This window comes from Falco punctatus (assembly GCF_963210335.1).
Source record: "Falco punctatus genome assembly, chromosome: 15".
NCBI lineage: Eukaryota > Metazoa > Chordata > Aves > Falconiformes > Falconidae > Falco > Falco punctatus.
Window position 1 is genome coordinate 1,583,607 of NC_137595.1, and position 19,845 is coordinate 1,603,451.

The window sequence follows — 19,845 nt, forward strand, 5'->3', positions numbered from 1 at the left end:
GACAGGGTCTGTCCCACCAGGCCTTGATGTGGGTGTCCCTGAGCCCTTGCTGGGTCCCCAGCTGGGCCCAGCCAGAGCAGCCCTGGAGCCGGGGGGAACCCGCTGCATTCCTGCTCCCTGGCCGGGTGCTGGGTTACAGGAACCTGTTAAAGTGCTTTTCTTTTTCTCTGGCAGGTCCAAGCAAGTTTGGCACTTACAGTTTTACCCTTTGGGCATCAGGGACCAGCGAAGCTGTTTAAAATTAAAAGCATTATTTAATTCACTCTGGGATCAAAGCACGCAGAGAAGGATGATTTTCAAACCAGCAAACCACATATAAGCACGTCTGTCACACCCAAAGGCCCACTCCCCTCACCCTGACCCCGATCCCAAGCAGCCCCTGCTTGCTCCTGCAGACGTCTTGGCATGGTCCCTGCGGCTTGGGCTGCACCCAAGCACCTCTGAAACAGCCTGCTGCATTTGATCTCCTCGGCCCACCTTGTCTCTCACCCCTCGCATGTTGGCCAAGAAGAAGTCCATTCCCCACCCTCTCTTGGTGCCTCAACCTCACTTTTCCTCTGAGACCCCATAAACCTGATGCATCCCTTCACACATCTCTGCAGTAACCATGCAATCCAGCATCTGCAACCCCTGATGGGACAACCTGGACTGATGCAGACGTGTTTTACACCAGGCGGGCTGAGTTTCCAGTCCTCTGTCCTCTCCTGGAGGAGGCTTGATCCTTGTAGCAGGTTGCTAAAAGCCTTCCTCCTACTCTGGACTGGAGGCTGGCGAGGCTGTGGTGCCCCAGCCTCCGCACCATCATGCCGGTCCCCTGGGATCCACAGGGAGGGAGCGCCCAGAGACTGCAGCCTCTGCCCAGGACCTCAGCAGCCAGCACTCGCACTCTCACATTGCCTCGAGCCCAGCTTGATGCGGAAGCAACGCAACCCCTTCCCCATACTTCTGCTCCATCCCCAGCCTGCATCCCACCTCCCATGTCCTGTGTCCTGCACCCAGCATCCTGCATCCCACATTCTACATCTCAGATTCACATCAGCAATGAGGACGACACGTAACTGCTCCATCACTGCCCTTTGCCCAAGACCTTCCTTCTTCAGCCGTCCCAGACTCCCCAAGTCGCCTCCATGCTACCTGCTGTCCTGGGCTGCCCAACTACTGTCCCTGGGAAGGGCAATCTTCAGAGGAGGCATCAGCTGTCACCAAGGGGCTGCACTCGCCAGAACAGGCAGAGAGGGCAGAGGCATGGTCCTATCCCTGCAGCAAAGAGATGTCCAAAGTCCAGCAAAATCAGAAATCCGGGCTCTGGGCTGAGCAACATGGCTGGACAGACTCTCACCAAGCGTTCCCCATCCACTCCCCACCTCACTCAGTGTCCTGCGTTGCGTGGTACTTTATAGCGAGGCAAAATGCCATCGGAAAGCTGGTTATAAAAAGCAAGAGCAATGACTGTGGTGGAGCCCATTTTGGAGCCAGCAAAAGCACCATCTGTTAAGGATTTATTACCATCCCATTTCCTAAAATTACTTTTCAATAACTTATCAAATGAAGGTACATTGAGGAGTGACTAAATAAGTATCAATCACCAGATGGGACGAACATGACTGCCTTGAGCCATCCACAAAGAGCTCCTGTGAGGCTCTGCCTGCTCCCCAGGGCAGAGGCAGTCCCTCGAGCTCCCGGGGGATGGGGGCCACCGGGCACCCCACGAGCCCAGGGACCGTGCTGGCACAGTGGCTGGGCAGGCAGCTCTGCTCCCAGGAGCAAGGCAGGGGGCATGCACCCAGGGGAGCTGACGGCCTCGGAGGAACCTCCAGCTGCAGGGACAGAGCCACAGAATCGTAAACTCAATGAGGTTGGAAAAAGAGCTTTAAGATCATCAAATCCAACTGTATCCATTGAGTATCCAACCATATCCATCCGTATCCAGCCCTAAGTCCATCCAGTCACTGGGGCCATGTGAGATGCTGAAACTATTGGACAAAAATCTCCAAATTTTTAAAGCTGACCAAAACAAACCCAATAGCTCCCTCCGACACCAGCAGAAAAAGCCGGCGATGAACTGTGTGAACTAACTTGTCCCAGATCTCTTCAGACCAGGCTGTAATTTCAACAGACAACCTGGGGCAGCAAAAAAGCACACAGGAGACAGCCAGGTTTCCATAGGAAAAAAACCCTTTTATTTAACAATATATCAGGTTCCATCATGGCTCCATGGAGTTCAGATGCCACAGAGCTGGTTACCGATGCCGATGATATGCTACTGGGCGGGAGAGCCAGGGAGAAGGCAAAAGGAATCAAAAAGAGGAACATGACACCAAGAAAGAAAAGTCTGCACCGCCGGGGAGCACGGCCGACGGGACCCCGATGCCCAGCACTGCCAGAGCCCTACCGGGAGCCAAGGACGATCAACCAGCGTGGGATTGCTGAGTCCCACTCTGGGATATGCCCCTGAAGCAGCCTGGGGACCAGCCACCTCCCGAGGAGGTCCTGGCACCGAGGGTCCTCATTCCCTCCGTGCCACAGCTGAAGCCCCAGTGTCCCCGTGCACCACCGAGCTGTGAGGTGCCCAAACCGCTCCTGCTGCCCACCAGCGGCAATTCCCAGCCCTTGGCCGAAGTCCCCATCCCACGTGCCCTGCACCGGCAGCGGGACCAGCTGCTTCCGGGCTCCAAGTCCAAATCCACCTCTCAGAGGACGGACAAGAGAAATCCAGCAGCCCGGATGGTCCAGTGGTGCCGGCACCGTAGCAAGGGCAGCCAGGCACGGGGTTGGGGCAGCAGCCCCACGGCTGGTTGATCGCGCGATGCTGAGCCGCCCAGGAACGCTGGGACTTTCCCCACCTCGGGATGCGGGACCACGGCGAGGGTGCGGATGCGACACTGTGGGATGTAGATGTGGTCACAGCTCTGAAATGTGGGAGCGTGTGGAGTGGGTGTGCTGGTGCGCAGCACAGCCGGGACAGAGGGAGGGAGGACCAGCCCTGCTCCAGCACCTCCAACCCCCCCCTGGGCAGCAGAGGCTGTGGCAGCCCCCACTCACTCCCTGCTGATATAATGCGGATTCTCAGATAACTGCCCGGGCTCCTGTGGGCAACTGAAACTACAAGATGCTCCCAGCTGCCTTCCAGCTGCCCACGGGGAAGTGCCAGGGATGACGGTGACACCAGAGATGGCTTCAGTGGGCACGGCCACCTCCCTGAGGGCAGGGACCCTTGGCACAAAATGTGGGGGCTGCTGGAGAGGAGCGAGACACCCCGAGCCAGGCACCAAGCAGAGACTGGGCTACAGGGTGCTTGTCATTGGCAACTGGAAAATAGGGATAATGGGCAAAAAGGATCTGCAACAAGAGCAGCTCCACAGGTCTGGAAAAGCGGATCAGGATCTCAGGATGCTGCACCGAGTTATACATCCTGAGGTTTGGGTGTTTTTTTGGTTAAAGATTACAAAAAGGAGATAAATTTGGTGCTCCTTTAGCTCACCCTGTGTTACCAGTCTCTTGCCCGTGACCAGGCCGGGGCTGAAAGCTCTGCCCAGACCCAGGGCAGCCAGAAACTCGCTGGGAATTAGCCAGGTCCAACCCTGTGGCGGGCACAGAGCCGGTGCTCCCGGCCTCGCTCTCTGCTTGGCGCCCAGCAGATCCTGCATTATATTGAGGGCACGGCCCCTACCCTGACCTGACCCCCCCCAGGGGCGGCCAAGCCCCTCCACAGCCATTCTGCCCGGTGGCACCTGCACACCAGCACAGCCCCGCGGGGCAGCTCCAGGGCTGAGCACAGTATGACAATGTTTTACACCCGTTCTTGTGGTTTTTTTTCTTTTTTTGTTTTTTTTTTTTTTAGTTCTTGTTTGTTTTTCTAAGAAAAAGCAACCAGAAAATAATTCAGAGTTTATACAAAACATCTTTACATTATTTCTTCCAAAAAAGACTAGTATTTACACAAACAAAAGGAGCGGGGGGGGGGGGGGGGGACCAAAAAAAAAAAAAAAAAGAAAAAACCAACCAAACTTCAATGCTTTCAATGAAAAGAACCAAAGGGACACACTCCATTTCAGGACCCAGCAGACCGAGGTGCTCAGCAAAAACCAAGAGTTCAGATTTCACCCTTTCTTCACATATTTACAAGGTTTCTCAGCTGCCCCCAGCAACAGGAGTGGAGCTGACGGGGCCGCGGAGCTGCAGCCTAGCTGGGGACAGCCACCATGCCGGGGGAGCCACCATGGGAAGCAACCCAGCGCTATCAGTTTGATTCTGGTACAACCCAAGGCCAGACTCTGTCCCTTCTCCTCCAAAACCAAACCAAAACTCAATCATGCCCCAACTGCCTCCTCCACGCCAGCTGCTGCTTCCCGGGCTGCGGGAAGAATCTCCCGGTTGATAAAGCATCTTCCACCGCCACCGTCACCGCTGCCAGCACCGCCCAGCTGGGGCCGTGCCCATTTTGGGAACTGCAGGTCAGGACTTGGCAGATGGAAAAGGGCACCAGTGAGGGAAAGGGGGATTTTCTTTAAGACAACGTTTTCCGTGATTTTTGAAAGCAGACCCCAGTGCCCGGCAGGGAGCACAGGGTCCCAGCTGGGGTGGCTCCCGGCCCTGCAGCAGCAGCCCAGGGTGGGCAGTGCTGGCACAAATGCCGCGGAGAGGGGGCTGAAAGGTGCTGCACAGGGGGGCTGTGGCAGCGGGGGCCGGGGGAGCAGGGACGAGAGCCGGGCAGGGGGTGCACCTGCTGTGACTCTTCTCTCCCAGGGACAGTAGCTGGTTTTGGGCACAGGAAGCCATCCTCGCCTTGGGATGCTGAGGGCGGGAGGAGAGCCTGGGCAGCCTGCTCCTCTCCAGCGCAAACTCCTGCCTTTAAAAAAAAAAAACAAACAAAAACCAACAATGTGACTCCAAGGGATGCTCCCATCCCACTGAGGACCACAGCCAAACCCCCAGCACAGCACCCGAGCTGCTGGGTTTCACTGTCCCCTGCTCTGCCCCTCCTGCCGCCCCTGCCCACTCCTCATCAAGGCACTTTTGCAGAGCAGCTCTCTCGCTCTTTGGGCACTTCCTAGCGCGGGTTTCGGGGCCCTGGCGACAGGTGAGGACAAACCGGGCCAGGCAGCCCCGTGCCACTGCAAACCTACCGCTGGCAGCACGGCGAGCCACCTTGGCAGAGCAGCACCACCTGCCCCACGCTTGCTCCCTGAGCAAAAGCAGCTACTTCTGAAAGGAAAAGAAAGCGAGGAAGGAGAGGGTGGCCGCCGGCCCCCTGGCTGGGACAGCCTGAGGACAGGCAGGTGGCACGACACCGTCAGCCCCACCACGCTCGCTGGCATCACCTACAGCGCTGGTGGGTCCTCCTGGGAAGAGGGATCTGAGAATGATCCCACCAGAGGAGCACAAGGCTCAACCCCTTCCAGTTTTGGGCAGGAGATGGGCAAGGCAAGGGCAGAGCGAGCCCAGGCTACGCGACCCCCGGGAGGGGGCACAGCGGGGGGATGTTCCTGTGCCGGGAGCACCGTGGGCAGGGGCAGGCGCTGCTGGGGGCCGGTCCCCAAAGGCAGGTCCCGCAGATGGACACCAGGTTGTCCTGGTAAACCAGGCGGGTGGAGAAAAGCCTTCGGCTCAGCTCCCAGCCCAGCCAAGCCTGGTGCCACGGCCAGCCCGAGGTACGCCTCACCTCCCAGGGGCCTTCCAGCCTGGCACCCCCAGCCCCCCAGCAGGAGCTGCGGGTCAGGAACATTTGTTTTCCAGTTTTCCTTTCCAAGGACTGCCACCCGCAGCATCACCAGCCGGGGAATGGGACTGGGGGCTGCCGCTACCCTCTGCCCTTCCGCCCCGCTCCGCTTCAGTTCCAGCAGGCTCAGCCCCAGCCTGGTGGAACCCCTCAGTAAAGGCTTTTCTCTGCAGTGGGACCCCCTCGGAGGTCGGGAAGAGCTGCCGGGACAAGGCTGCTGCTCCGCATGGGGCAGGAGGAGCACCCGGACTCTCGCGCACTGAATGCTTCAGACATGGTATAGATATAATTTTTTTTCTTTCTTTCTTTTTATAAAGAGACTAAAACAAGAGTCAACAGCTACGAACACAAAAGTTTAAAAGGGCAGCGGCGGGAGCAGCGGGGTCTGCCCCACGGCCGGCGGGCCGGTGTGCTGGAAGGAGGCGGCGGGCCGGAGTCCCGCCCGGAATTCACAAAAATAAAATTGTTACAAAAAATTAAAATAATTATAATAATAATAATAGTAGTAGTAGTAAATCGGGTTTGCCAGCTTCCTCCCTGCACAGTTGTCTGCATCTTGGCACCTAGGCAAAGCATCCTCCTCCTCCCCCCACGGCTGCTCACTCCTCCTTGGACCGCGGCTCCTCACCACGGCCCCAGCGTCGGTCCAGGCTCCGGGACCCAAGTGGCGGCCGATGCGGCGCCAGGCACACGGGCACTTCACGCAAGGACATAGGGGTGACGAAGGGAAATCCCAAAATGAAAAGGGGAAGTGGAGTCTCCAGGTTTGCCGGCGGAGTCCAAGTGAGCACGGAAGGCACGGCACCCACCCCCTGGCCGGCCACAGTCTGGAGAAGAAGAGGAGGATGCTGAAGGCTCACCCTCGAGTCTCGGGATTACAAAAGCTGAGAACTACAAAACTAAATACAAAGGGGAGGATCAGCACACGAGCGTGCGAGCGAGCCATCCGCTCTCCAGCGCCGGACCCTGCTGCTCCCCGCGCCGTGCCGTGGGGTTCGTTTCGCTTCCTCCCTGCCGGCGCCAGACCGCCCGTGGGGAGACCCGGGGGGTGGCTGCCCCCCGCACTCGGCACTCCCGTGCTCCTGCATCGGCGGCTTGCCCAGGCTGCTCCTCACACCTTGTAGTAAATGTTGGCTGGGCTCTGGGGGGGCATCTCCTGGACAATGTAGACGGGGTGCCCGTAGTCCCCGCTCACCTTCTCGTAGTGTGGGCAGTAGTTGTTCTCTGTAGTCCGTAAGGGGATGATGATGTCGCTGGGCTCAGAGCCCGCGTTCCCGCTGCATTTCGGGCTGGCCAAGGTGCTGAGGGACAAGGCTGCAGCTCGCTGCTGCGTGTGCTTCCGGTGCCGCTTGCGGATCTTGATCAGGAGGACGACGAGGAAGATGATGATGAGGATGAAGATGACGCAGCCGGCACCGATCGCGGCAAAGACAGCCACCTTGGAGCTCAAGAAGCCGTCGCTGGGACCTTGGGTCTCCTGGCCGTCCTGGTTGACAGAGCCTGCAAGGCAAGGGGAGGCGGTGTCAGACCCTGGCAGGCAGCCTGCGCCCCTTCTCTGCAGGGGGCTCTGCGCAGCTGGTTCTGTGCTCCATCCACGCACAGATCACATCTGAGGGCAAGCCATCCACTGGAGCCCCTCTCTGCCCCCAAAATCTGGTACAGCCCCTTCCCCTGGTGCTGCCTGGGGAGGGGAGCAGCCTCTTCACCTCCGAGGGGACAGCAGCATTGCCCCACCTTCCCACCCCAGTTAGACCCACACATTCCATTCAGGCCAGCCCACAGGCACTGGGCAGGAACCCTGGGCACCCACAGAGGAGGGACCGTGCACCCTCTCCCCCACCCTATATTGCTGCTCCCCTTTCCCATCTCCCAGGCAATGGAGCAGAGCGCTACTTGCGTCCGGGTGATGACCAGCTTGGACCCTGGGAGCCTTCGCTCTCCGCAACAGACCTGGATGCCCTGGTGAAAGTGGGTTCTGATACCCGGAGCCCCGTGATATCCGATTACTGACCCCCGGGCTGGGGCAGCCCCAGCCCCCCAAGGGGAGAGCACTTGGCTGGCCATGCCGGGCGAGAAGAAAGAGCAACTCTTCCCTACATCATCTGATTTCACTTTCCTCTCAGCAGGGTCAGGAACTCAGGAAATCACCTTCAAAGGGCTTTCACACTGGCTCAGCTCAAAAACTCGAGGACCTCACCTCCCCCAAGCCATCTCAGATGTACTCGGAAGAACAGATGGGCAGTGAGGAGGAGGAGGAGAGTGCTGAAACAGCACTTCCCTGCAAAGCTCCTGCCAGGACATACCGGAGCTGGGAAAACAAACCCGAGCTGCTCTGCACCGCAGCCTGGCTGTCTGCACCATGTCCCAAGCAGTCCACAGCCAGAAGGTGCAGGGCTGAGGTGAGGAGATGCTGTGAGCAGCAGGGTTGGCAGGAACAGGCGCAACGCTTATGGGAACCCATCTGGGTCCTTGCTCTGGAGCCCCCAGTATCCCCAGCATCCATGTAACAAGCCCAGCTCACAGACGCTCTGCCGGCAGCAGCTGCCTGCCACCCTCCTAACCCTGCAGAGCCCCCATCCCTCTCCTGGGGTGTTGTCCCCAGCGAAACTCACCTGGCTTGCCGGGCTCCTCCACGGCGGGGACCTTGCTGCGTGGGCTCTGCGTGATGATTTTCACGGTGTTGTCGGACTCCTTGCTTGGCCGACTCGTTGTCAGCTGCTCTGGAATTACTGCATTCGGATCTGCAGAGAGGGAAGGGATGGATGAGAAACCTCAATTCATCTTGGACGACAGCAGCTCACCCCTCCGCCTAAAGAACAACTGCCCCCGAAATCCCAGCTGGCCCCCCTCCCGGGGCGCAAGGGAGGTGCAGGAGCAACTGGGGATGCCAGGAGCAGCAGAGCAAGGCTGAGCTACTTCAGGGCTTGTGGGCAGCAGCTTCCCCACCTGACCACCCCCCCCTCCCCACTTTTATGTTTTCTGAGTTCCCGTGCGCGGGTTGGGGCAAATTTCTTGCACGGGCAGCAGGAGGAAGGGAAGGGAAGGCAGCCTGCCAAGGCTGCAGCACTGCTTCTTCTGTTTATTATAAATATTGGCCTCAAAGTGAAAACACAATAATGAAAAGCAGCCACCAGGAGCTGTGCATCCGAGTCGGGGGCCAAAATGAGCTGGGAGCATTGCTGGGGCCGGGAGGCACCAGGCAGCTGGGGATGGGAGCTGTCGGGGGGCCACCTCCAGACTCTGCCACAGCAGCACCATCAGCAGCAATGATGTCTGTCCCTTGGTGTTTGTCCCATCCCCACTGTTGACCAGTGTTCTCCCCACAGCACGGCAGCCACCACTGCTGAGAGCTGCAGGGACCACGCTGAGCCCAAGCACTAATGCCTGCCCAGCTCAAACCCCCCCTCAGGTGCCCAGCAAGTCCCAGGGGCATTTGCTGTGCCAACTCCCCCGCCGATGCACTTGCATGGTTCACGGGTCCCGCACTGCTCTAACTTCCCACCAGGACACAAACCAGGAGGTAACACAGAACAATTACTCCATTTTAATCCAATGCACAAAACATGTGCAAGCATTGGCAAAAGAAAAAAGGGAGGAAAAAAAATATCCAAAAATGAAATTCTGCTGAACTAATCCTGGGGGCCTCCCGGGCTCCCGGGACCAGCTGACCTGGCCTCAGTTTCTCCAGAACCCAGACCCCTTCCTAACCAAAGCAGGTCAGGGGTCCTGGTTCAGGGGCCGTTTTGCAGGGTGAAGGCATTTCGGTGCCAGCAGACCCCAGGGCACAGAGGGACTCACCCTGCCCCACTTTCATGACAATCTTCATGGAGCGCGTCTGGCAGACCCCTCCTTCCCGGTTTTCCAGGCCATCCAGTGTCCCATTGGAAGTGGCTGTAAGAAAAGAGGGAACATTAGGCAGGGCTCCTGGGAGCTGCAAGGGCACTGCTGGGCAGGTCCCTGCTGTCCCCAGGCACTACGAGGGACCTGGCAGGAGCTTGGCACCTCTCAACATGGGGGCTCGCTCCTGACCCCCCACTGTAGGCACCTTCTTCATGTCCCAGTCCGGAGCCCACCACAAGCGTTTAATACAGCGAGTTCTCATTTTCTGCACCCTCCAAAGATGTTTGCAGTGGTGGGATGTGATCCCTCCAGCTTCCCCTTGCTGCCACATCCACACAAGTGAGCCATTCTCCGTGCCTGCACCCGCCTCTCCCCCTTTAATTCCTGGATAATTTCCTTTGCTCCTTGGTGTATAATAGGAACACATGCATATGCACAGTTTAAATTATACATATATAATTACACACTGTGCCTCAGTAAAGAATGTAAACTCAGAGCCCCAATGGGGTTGAGTGGCTTTAATTGCAGGGCAGAAGTCAGTTAAATTCACATTAACTTTTCGCTTTAGCCGGCACAGATTTTTAAGTCTTTCAAATCCTGTAGGAGCACAGGGAGTGCACATCTCCCACTGCCACCACGCAGGAAAGACCCCCCACCCACATGCCCGCCAAGGCTCTGCCACAGCAGGGACGGCTCAGGACAGGGCAGGACACACAAGGAAAAAAACCAAAACCAGCAGATTACAGGATTAAGCACCTAAATGGCAGATTCTGTTAAACATACTCAAAAACCTGGCTTCTGACCCCAAAAGAACCCAGGCCACTGGCTGCAGCAAGCTCCCCGATGATGTTGTGGTGAGCAGACAGGTGATGCGCCGGGCACCGGGCGGCTCTGGCACACAGCTGGCTCTTCCCACTCACCAGGGACGGTTCTCAAGCCGGTACCTCCCTCCATCAGGCCAACGCAAATCATCCCAGTGCCCCACTGAATCCAGGCATGGGGATTTATTCACCCAGGGAAGCAACAAAACCTGGGAGGAGCACAGCAATGGCATATGGCATGAGCGGGGCTCAGGAAAGGCGATGCAATGGAGAATCACGAAGCTACAGGGATAATTTTACAGACAAGGCAGTGAAATAAAGCAGGATTTGGCCAGCACAGCGCAGCCAACACCTACCCCAAGCCTCAATGCCAAAACTCAGCCCTGGGTTTCAGGTTGCCTGTGCAGCCCAATTCCTGCCTCCAGCCCGCAAAAACCCTGGGTTTGGGGCAGGCGGGTGACTGGTGGTCAGTGGAGATGAATCCATTAGACCCTGCTGGGTGTTGGGGAGGTGATGGGAAGAGGCCGGGTTACAGTGCAAGGTCTTTCTTTTCCTTCTGCCCTCCCTTTACCACAGCAGGACCCCTGGGGCCTCGATGAGGACTCAGTGCTGGGCTATGCTGGCAAGTGAGCCTGGATCATGCCGGAATGCAGGCTCAAAGTCCATCGGCTCTGTCCAAACGCTTCTGTGCAATCAAGGCTCTCGTGTGAAACACCACCAAATGTTTTACTAATCAGAAAATCATTGGGTCGTTTGCTGAGGTATCACCTCTCCCGTGGCGGGGTTTCGCCTGCCAGCAGCTCCCTGGACGGAGCTAACATCCACGCATCTGGGATTCGCTGGCGGGTGTTTTGACAGGAGCACTGTCAGCACAAATCCCGGTGCAAACGCCTGGGAAAGCAGAGAAACGCCCCTTAACAGCACAAGCTCTGCTTAACCTGAACAGCAGGGGCCTGAGCTCAAACTCCCCATAAAATCACCTCATGGAGCCAACTCCGGCAGAAGGCACAGCAGCCCAGTTCTCCCAGGCCAGAGGCACTGGTCTGGGATTGAAATAAGCCGATACGTCCCAGCTCATGGCCCTGAAGCACTTGCATGAGCAGCTTCCCAGCTTCCTAGCAGCATGCCATGGGGTTGCTCCATCTCAAACAGAATTCACCCATTCACACTGCAACACAGCGCAGCAGGGGAAAACAGAGCAGTCTGTAAAAACCAGCCCCTGCGAGACCTCGTGAGGTCTTATTTTTAAGGTAACAACCTAGTTAGATCAGAACGATTTACAGAGTAAGTATGTCTCAAGTGTGAGGAACCAGGAGATACTGCAAAGGTGAAGCACATGGTAGTAACAGGAAAGAGCAGTTTGTCCAAAATGACAACGGAGACATTGCATTCAGATATGACAAAAATATTAAAGGTCCAAAGAGGACAGAGGAATGGCAGCTGGAGTCGCAGGGACGGACAAGAGGATGCAGCTGAGCATCCTTCCTCCCATGCCGCACACAGGACTTTGTTCAAGAAGCCTCTTCTTGTTCTGATCATAATGATGATGAGGGGAGAAAGCAGCTTTGAAAGGGAACAGCATGAAACAGTTATCTGAGGCAACATAAAAAGGGGCAGCTAAAAGGGTAAAATGCTTGCAAAAACCATGGCGATAGTCTCCAGTACAGCCTCTTGAAACAAGGACACACATTGCCACACTCTGTATAGATCCAAAATGGGCCAAAGCAAAGCAAAGCAAGATACTCCATACAGCTGGTCGGGCTTCCAAAAGTCAAAATCTCATCCAAACGGTTAAAAGAGTACAACTTCAGGTGGGTTTTAGATAGACACACAGGACAGACTGATGTGTTGCTAAGCAGCAGGTCCAGAGGTGGGCAGGGGGCTGCGGCCAGCGGGTCCCCACTGACCCATGGGCAGGGGGCTGCGGCGACAGCACTTGCAGGCTTCTCCATCGTCCTCCACTGCAAGGTCAGAGATGGAGAGCTGATCCTCCCGTTCTGTTTCTGGCTTTCACAGCGTCACCAGCAGAAGGCCAGACGATTTGGCCGGCACTGCTCAAGCAGAGACGTGCGATCCGGGAGGCACATGGTGAGCGGTGAGATGGGAGCCCGAAGCACCTGCGGTACTTGCTGCTGCACTCACGGGAGGGTGGCAGAGGCACCCCTGATCCTCAACGGCGGATGAAATCCAGCATCAACAAATGGATGGTAACGCCGGGAAGAGAAATGTTAAATCCAGAGGCATGACAGTGGGCTGCAGGGAAAGGCGAGAGGCAGCCCTGAGCCTGGGAGGGATGGCTGCAGGGCAGGAGCATGATGCAGAGCTGTAAGATGATGAACAAAGACAGGCAGGGAGCTGGGGATAGCCAAGGGAATAGGACATGGCAGGTCTCGGAACAATGGCCGTGATCTCCACACGCCGTGTTTGCAACGTGCGGTTCCACCACACCAGCGAGGCTCGATCTGGCCAGCCCCAGCAACACAGAGTGTACCGGAGCATTTTCCTGCCCCGCTTCCATTTGGGCGGGACTTAACAGTTTGGCTGCAGGACCAGGAGAGCAAAAGCAGCCTCTGGACAGATGACTTCTACTCAGGCTTAAAGAAAAGGCAGCTCCCAGCCCTGAGCTCTATTAGATGCCTTTGCCTTAATGAAGCATTAAGCCTCAGGCTGCTGAGTGATGAGGACTTAGCATTGATACCATTAACCATGTAATTGCTTGTCAGTTTAGAAGAGATGCTCAGCCTGCACGGAAGCACAGGCAAGACCTCCACTTGCTGGCACAACTCATCCCGGTCTTCAGGCATCAAAGCAGCAGAACACCAAGTCCCAGCCCAGTGACATGCAACCCATCTGGGACAGATGTCCCTGCAGGGAGGAGAGTCCCAACAACCCCATGTTTCTACCTTCAGCAGTGTGCTGTCCTCGCTGCGTCACACCCTGCCTGCCCACTGCTAGCACTTAGACTGTCACTGCAGCTTTTCTTCCTCCCCTAAAAATAATTCAAATGAGAACTTGGGTTTTGGCAGATGGGAGACTCTGGAAGTAATACCTGGCAGCAGATGAAGGCAAGGGTCTCTTAAATGGTCAGCTCTGGACAGAGCGAGACGTTTGGTTTCTCTTCTGGATTCCCTCTAGCAGGACTCCGTTATGATTTGGGCCCCAAAGCACAATTAAAGTGCTGAGACTGTAGCGAATCCAAGTCTCTTTCCTTTTATTATTCTTAATTACTCTTCCATCTGTGCACCACAGCCCTGCTCCAGACGCAGCCAGGCGCTGCGTGGATGCAGCCTGGACACCCTCCCCACAATCCCCCCTCACCCCCGGACCTGTCCAAGATTCACGTTTCCACCGCAGGGCTTTAGGCGGAGGCAGCAGCATCCCGCCGGCACCCACCGCCGCTCCCTGCCAGGGCTCCGGGTGCCCCCACAGCCTGAGCCCGATCCCGACCGACCCTGCCGAGGGGCAGCCGGTGCAGAGCAGCCACAGCTCAGCCAGGACACTCACAACAGGCTCAAAGACCCAGGTAAAGACCCAGGGATGGCCCTGAAGTTGTGCCTCACACATCCACGCTGCGCTCGGACACTGCGCCAGCAGACCCTCGCACGAATCCACAACCAGACTCTATTTAAAATGAAAATCTAGCTCACCACCTTCCCTATCCACCAAGTCTTTCAAGTTGTTTTACGCACCCCCAGTACTGAGGGATGGGTGCTGCACTAGTACGAGCACCACGCTGGTATGGGTGGTGTACCAGTATGGGTGCTGCACTGGTGCCCAGCATCATCCTGGGCATCAGGCTCCTTCCTCCCCCCGTCCTGGCCAGGGCTGGCACTCCGGGGGGACCCATGGAGCCACTTCCAAGTCACCGAGCAGAGGCACCCGCCTGCTGCACCACACACAGCCACCCTGGGCTTGGTGGCTGCCCCTTCTCCTCCTCTGCGGCTGAGCTGGGAGGCAGCACACAGCCTGTGCTGACGGTATCACCATTATTATTAATATTATTATTATTTCCTTGCTGGGCCCCGCTGAAGGGAGGCGAGCCCGCCGCTCCCCCCACACACACCACCCCCGAGCCCTTTCCATCAGCTCCGGCACATTCGCTGGGTCAGCTGCCAGAGCAAGGGCAGGGGCTGCGCGGGGGGAGCCGAGCCCCACGCTGTCACGCTGCCAGCGAGGCCAGCAGCAGCCTTCCAGCCCAGAGGCAGCTGCAGCGGGAAGGGGCCCTAAAGCCCCAGAAATGCGTGTGCAAGCCAGCCCAGCCCTGTCCCGTTCCTAAACGGCTGCAGGAGGTGCAAGGCTAGGGTTTCACACACCCTCCCGGCTGCTCAAGAGCTGCTCCAGCCTCCCAGTCTGCTACAGAAAGAAAAAACACCCTGTGGGTGCTTGGGGTGCGGGGGCTGCCCCCTCCCCAGCTCATCGCCCCAGCATCAGAGGGCACTGCTGGGCTCACGCAGCCAGCCAGGACCACCAACGCCACAGTGACAACTGGGATTCTTCCGTCCTCCCACACCTATACTGGACATGCAAAAGAGCCTGGTATTGCGGGCCAGCCTGCAGACAGCCCACACAGCCCCTGGACTGTTCTCCCATCTCCAGTGGGCACCAGGAGACGACCACCGTGAACAGGGATCCTGCCTGCCTGGCAGCTGCCACCATCCCCTACTCCGTTACCCAAAGAAACCCTTCTGGCAGGAAAAACCTCTGCTCCAGGCTGCTCCATGCACGGCGCTGGCCGCTGCCAAGGGGTGGGAAACACGCAGTGATCCTCAGAGCTGGGGGCAAGCACCACGACCTTCCCGCTCTGACCTTCCAAAGACCCAAACCAAAGTTTCAGAAGCAACACCCTCCCTGTTCACTATCTGGATCCTCCTCTTTGCTCCTCAGGGTTTACTGTCTCAAGGTCCCAAAACCACAAATCACTCAGAGGAATATGTGGGTGTTTGCTAGAAAACAGCCCATCCCAGGGCTGCTGGGGTTTCCAAGCGCCGAGCCCTCCTCATGTCACAGCAATCCGTGCCAGGTTCCCTCCGCCTGCAGCATGGCAGCTCTTGAGGTCAAGGAAACAGCACGTCAGGGACACAGAGCTCGTGTCCTCCCCTCCCGCAGGGATGAACAGGGGTCCTGGCACATTGCGCCCACGGAACCGAGTGTTGACCACTGCAGGCTGCTGGAGAAGCAGCAGCAGGACCCACACCAGAGCCCACTGGGTGGTGGCATGCCAAGGTTCATGGCCACACTGTTCCTCTGGCACAGCCATGAAGCCTTCCACCGCTACAGACCGCTTCATGGGCGCAGGCAGATTGCCTCCACAGCCCCCTCCAGCCCACGGCTCCATTTTTGCTGATGCCCTCAAGACCCTGGAGCAGCAGGGAGCTGCGAGCAGAAGTGGCTCTTAGGGCTCAGCCGGCATGGCAGGAGCCGCCGCAGCGCAGCACACTCCCAACCCACCTCCCGCGGGCACAGCTGCGCCAGCCCATCTGCCAGCGTACGCCCACGCTGAGCAGGGTGCGGGGCTGGAGGGGCACACGGCAAACCCAGTTACAAAGGTCCCATTTATGGCCGTGGGTTTTGCCAGGGATTTTGGCTCCTTGAAGTGCCACAACCTTCTGGGAAGCCCTGGAGCACCCAAGTGCGGCTGGAGAGGAGGAGGATGCTAACACCCACCAGCACTGCGCGCTCAGTCCTGGAACCGCCTAGCTAAATAAATAGATGTTATATATAAAAACAACATGACTCACCCTGCACGGGGGAGGGAAACGCCAGCGTCCATCCCACAGCCTTGGACTGAGCCCTTCCGTCAAGGGGGAGCAAGCAGCTATGGACAAGCCCTGGTGGGTCTCCAAGCAAGGCATGAGGAAACAACCTCGTGGTGCCGATTCAGGCTGAATTTACTATAGTATTTATTTTGTGTTGTTGCAAAACCCTACAGATTTTTGCTGCTGAAGGGAGAACCCGGTGTGCTGCTCTGGTCCTCTCCTGCCATCCAGGGCCAAGGCACAGCAGAAGAACCCAGGGCTTCACCTCCATCCTTCCCAAGCATGTGGCAAGGTGGGGACACACGGCGTGACTGCAGAAGACAGACCACTTGTCACACACCCTGGGGAAACCAGACATCCCAGCCCACGCTTGCTGCTCCAGCAAACACACCATCATGTGAAAAATCACCAAGTTCAAACACACTTCTGGAAACAGGACTGAAAATGACAGCACTGGGTCTAGCTGGGATGGAGTTGTCCTTCTCCTGGCCAGGGTCAGCTGCCCAGAAAGATAAATAGAATTATTAAATTAGCCCCATCCCTTGTAAAAAACAGCAGCTACATTTGCGAAGGGCAGGGTCCAGCAGCACCAGCCGAGTTAAAGGAGCGTCAGGAGGGAGGACACCACACACCCACACTCATCCTCGTGTGCTACAGCACCACTGCCACACCAAAGCACTGCTTTGGGACCGTCAAGGGTGCTTCCCTGGGGCGATAGAACAAACCTTGAAGCACTACATAGAAAAAAGACACTTTAACACAAGTAATGCTTAAATAAAACCCCTAATTTCTCATTAAAACAGCTTTCTGATGGAAAAAAAATACAGCCAACCCTAATTAGCATCATAATTAAGAGTCACAGCTCCATTGCACTTCTTGGTTACAAGACCACTGCTTGCTTGCAAGCCCTTTCGCACCAACGCTGCTGAGACATCCGCGCAGACAAGGTGTGCAAGCTCCCAGTGTCCCCATCCCATGCCGGGGAGCACACACAGCCTCGCTCCCCACACAGCTTGGAGGGGGACCAGGGCGCTCAATAAAGCCTTTGCCTGCAGGTCCACGCACCCCCTTCCAAAAAAAAGAGCATCAGTGGAAGAGAAAGGTTATTTGCAGTTTCTGCGGTAGCCCTAAGCAACTGCTTACAGGTCAGAAAAAAAGTGCCATGTAATTCTCTACCTGATGCTCTGCCAGAGTCATTTGTGGGCCCCGCTGGGAGCAGGAGAGGAGGAAAGCACTTACTGCATTTTAACAGGATGTAAATCTCTTCAGTTAGGTAGCAAAACATCTGCGACCCTGACTGAGGAATCTGTTGTGACGGGGATGGAGAGGGACACGCAGGGGGGCAGTGCCACCCCCCCCATCGGCAAGGCCAATGCCAAACACCAGCTCCTCGCATGTGAGATGCGGCACGGAGGTGGGCAGGGGCTGCAGCAACAGCTCAGCCTAGGCTACACCCTCTCTGCGCGGGTGCCGGAATGGAGGCGGCTCAGAGAAAAATCAAAGTTATCAGGGACCAGGGAGGCTGATCCACGTGCAAATCTTCTGCAAGTTCAAGCTGCCTGAGAGAGCATGGGGAGCCGAGGAGGTGCAGGGCAGTGGGGAGGGACAGGAGCTCGGGGTGTGCTGTGGGACAGCTGGGAGGAAACCCTACTGCAATTAAACGTAAGCTTTGCATAAGCATCGGGAATCTGCCGGCAGCAGGGAAGTTCACATTGGTGCAACTCCTGGCTCAGAGTTGCAAATAACCCCACAGCTGGGAATGGAGTCAGCGCAGGCACTGCTCCTGCCAGGGGAGCAGCCGTGCTGCCACGCACCCACCGGTGCAGCACCCGCTCAGGGACTGAGCCCGGCTCGGAGCAGGATCCCCCTCGGCTCACATCCCACAGCAGCGAGCAGGGGCTCGCCGACACCTCTGCACAGCGGTGCCCACAGCTCCCCGGGCAGCAAGCACGGCAGCACCCACGCTGCCCTAGCCAGAGCTGACACATCGCCCTCGGGTCCCAGCAAGACCCCAGCAGGTGGTCTCAGCCCTCTGCTCCAGGAGGACACCAGCACGTGGACCTAATGATCTCCAGCAACACTCTGATTTATGGGATTCGGACATTTCCAACATATGCTAAATAAAGCCGACTATCCACATGAGGACTTGCCCCCTCACTGAGTAAAGGCTGGAGGAAGGGGCCTCTCTGCCCCCCAGGTCACGGCTGCCCCCCCCTGCAGAGCGGTGAGCAGCCACCCCCAGACCCCACTGCTCCCCGCCAGCCCACCACAGCTGGCTCTCAATTAGCTGTGTTAACACCAACTCCACGCTGCCAGGTGGGATCAAAGAGCACAGTCATTACACAGCAGCAGCAGAAAAACCATCATTCCTAGGGCAAAGAAACTTCAAATGGCAGTAAAACCAATTCTCCCCAGAAAGGCAGGCTCTTAAAGGCGCCGCACGCAACCTGGGCAGCCCTCCCCAGCACAGCCAGCCTGTCAACTGGCATTCAAAACACCCGTCATGAGAAATCAGGGATGGAGAAGGACTGGGCATTGCAATTCCTTAATGCCAAACCCGCTTGCACCCCGCACGTCTCACAGTCCAAGCATGGTGATGCTTTTTGGAGCCCCTAGCGTGCTCTTGGTCCCAAGAGGCAGCATCCACCGCCGCGCTGGCACAGCCCAGTGATTGCCCAGCAGCCCAGCTTGCAGCTAAAGCTACACGATGCAGCCTTTCACACCGGGGCAGAGCTGTGGAGGTGCCTGCAAGCATCTTCCCAGCACCTGGGCAGCAAGAAAGCACCGTAGGTATGGGCACAGCAGAGCACAGCGGGCACCCCAGGGGAAAAGCTCAGGTCTCTACTGGAAGTTTAGTTCAAAGGAAGCCAACTTTTAATCTCTTCCAGCGTTACAGAGGAAGCCCTCGGAGATGACCATCGCTAAAGAGCAGGGTCCCCATGGTCTGTGCACCTGCAGCTCCAGGAGGTTCCCTGGGGTCCCTGTACCCTGCCGTTGCAGAGGTGCTGGGGGAAGCAGGGGCTGGAAGAGGAGGAAGGGGACAGGGGCAGGGGTACAACCATGGTAATGCACCATGAAACCGAACAGACTGTTTTAGCGCTGGCCCCCCACCACAGATGCAAGGGGAGCAACTTTGGGGGGGGACAGGACACAGACGGAGACACCCTACACCAACAACGTGGAGAGGCGATGCACGGGTGCCAGCTGGATGTCACCTCCTTGCTGCCATCGCCCAGGCTGCGTGTCACCTCTGCACGTCACCTCAGTTTTCAGGAGCACTGAGGAGTTAAATACGTTTTATTTTCTGCTAATGGGTCGTGTCAGAGTTAAAGAGACGCCCTTGGAAATCATTTCTCCTGGGGAAGAGCATCGTGGGATGCAGGCAGCCCACTCCCCAGCCAGACACAGCCCGGTGGCTGGCTCCCTGCAGCCGGTAGATCCCTTGTCCACGCCGGAGCTGCAGGCAGCTGCCTGCCGGGTGCAGGCAGGGGCCGGGCTGCCCAGCAGCCAGAGAGTTAAGTGGGCACTGGCACCCCTGGCCTCGGTCTTTGTTGCAGGCAGGGCCCCCCTCTCCCTGGCCCAGGAGCTGATCAAAGCGCTGGGTATTTACCTCCTGGCCGGGTGCGGGACACTGGCCCTTTCTGATAGCGCTTTTCATCCCTATTAGAGCCGTGAAAGGCTGAGCTATGAGATCAGCTGCCAGGGGCTG

The 19,845-nt window shown here is 57.4% G+C and overlaps 1 protein-coding gene across 1 annotated transcript in view; it reads right to left on the reverse strand.

Moving 5' to 3' along the window:
* Positions 1 to 6,152: 6,152 nt before the first annotated feature.
* Positions 6,153 to 19,845, reverse strand: part of EFNB1 (ephrin B1) — a 50,706-nt gene continuing 37,013 nt past the window's right edge. Inside the window, exons 3-5 of the mRNA XM_080366331.1 lie at positions 9,518 to 9,610; positions 8,332 to 8,460; positions 6,153 to 7,219 (exon numbers count right to left, since the gene is read on the reverse strand). Coding sequence (XP_080222457.1) covers positions 6,831 to 7,219; positions 8,332 to 8,460; positions 9,518 to 9,610 — 611 coding nt within the window. The 3' untranslated portion in view covers positions 6,153 to 6,830. The remainder of the gene's footprint in view (positions 7,220 to 8,331; positions 8,461 to 9,517; positions 9,611 to 19,845) is intronic.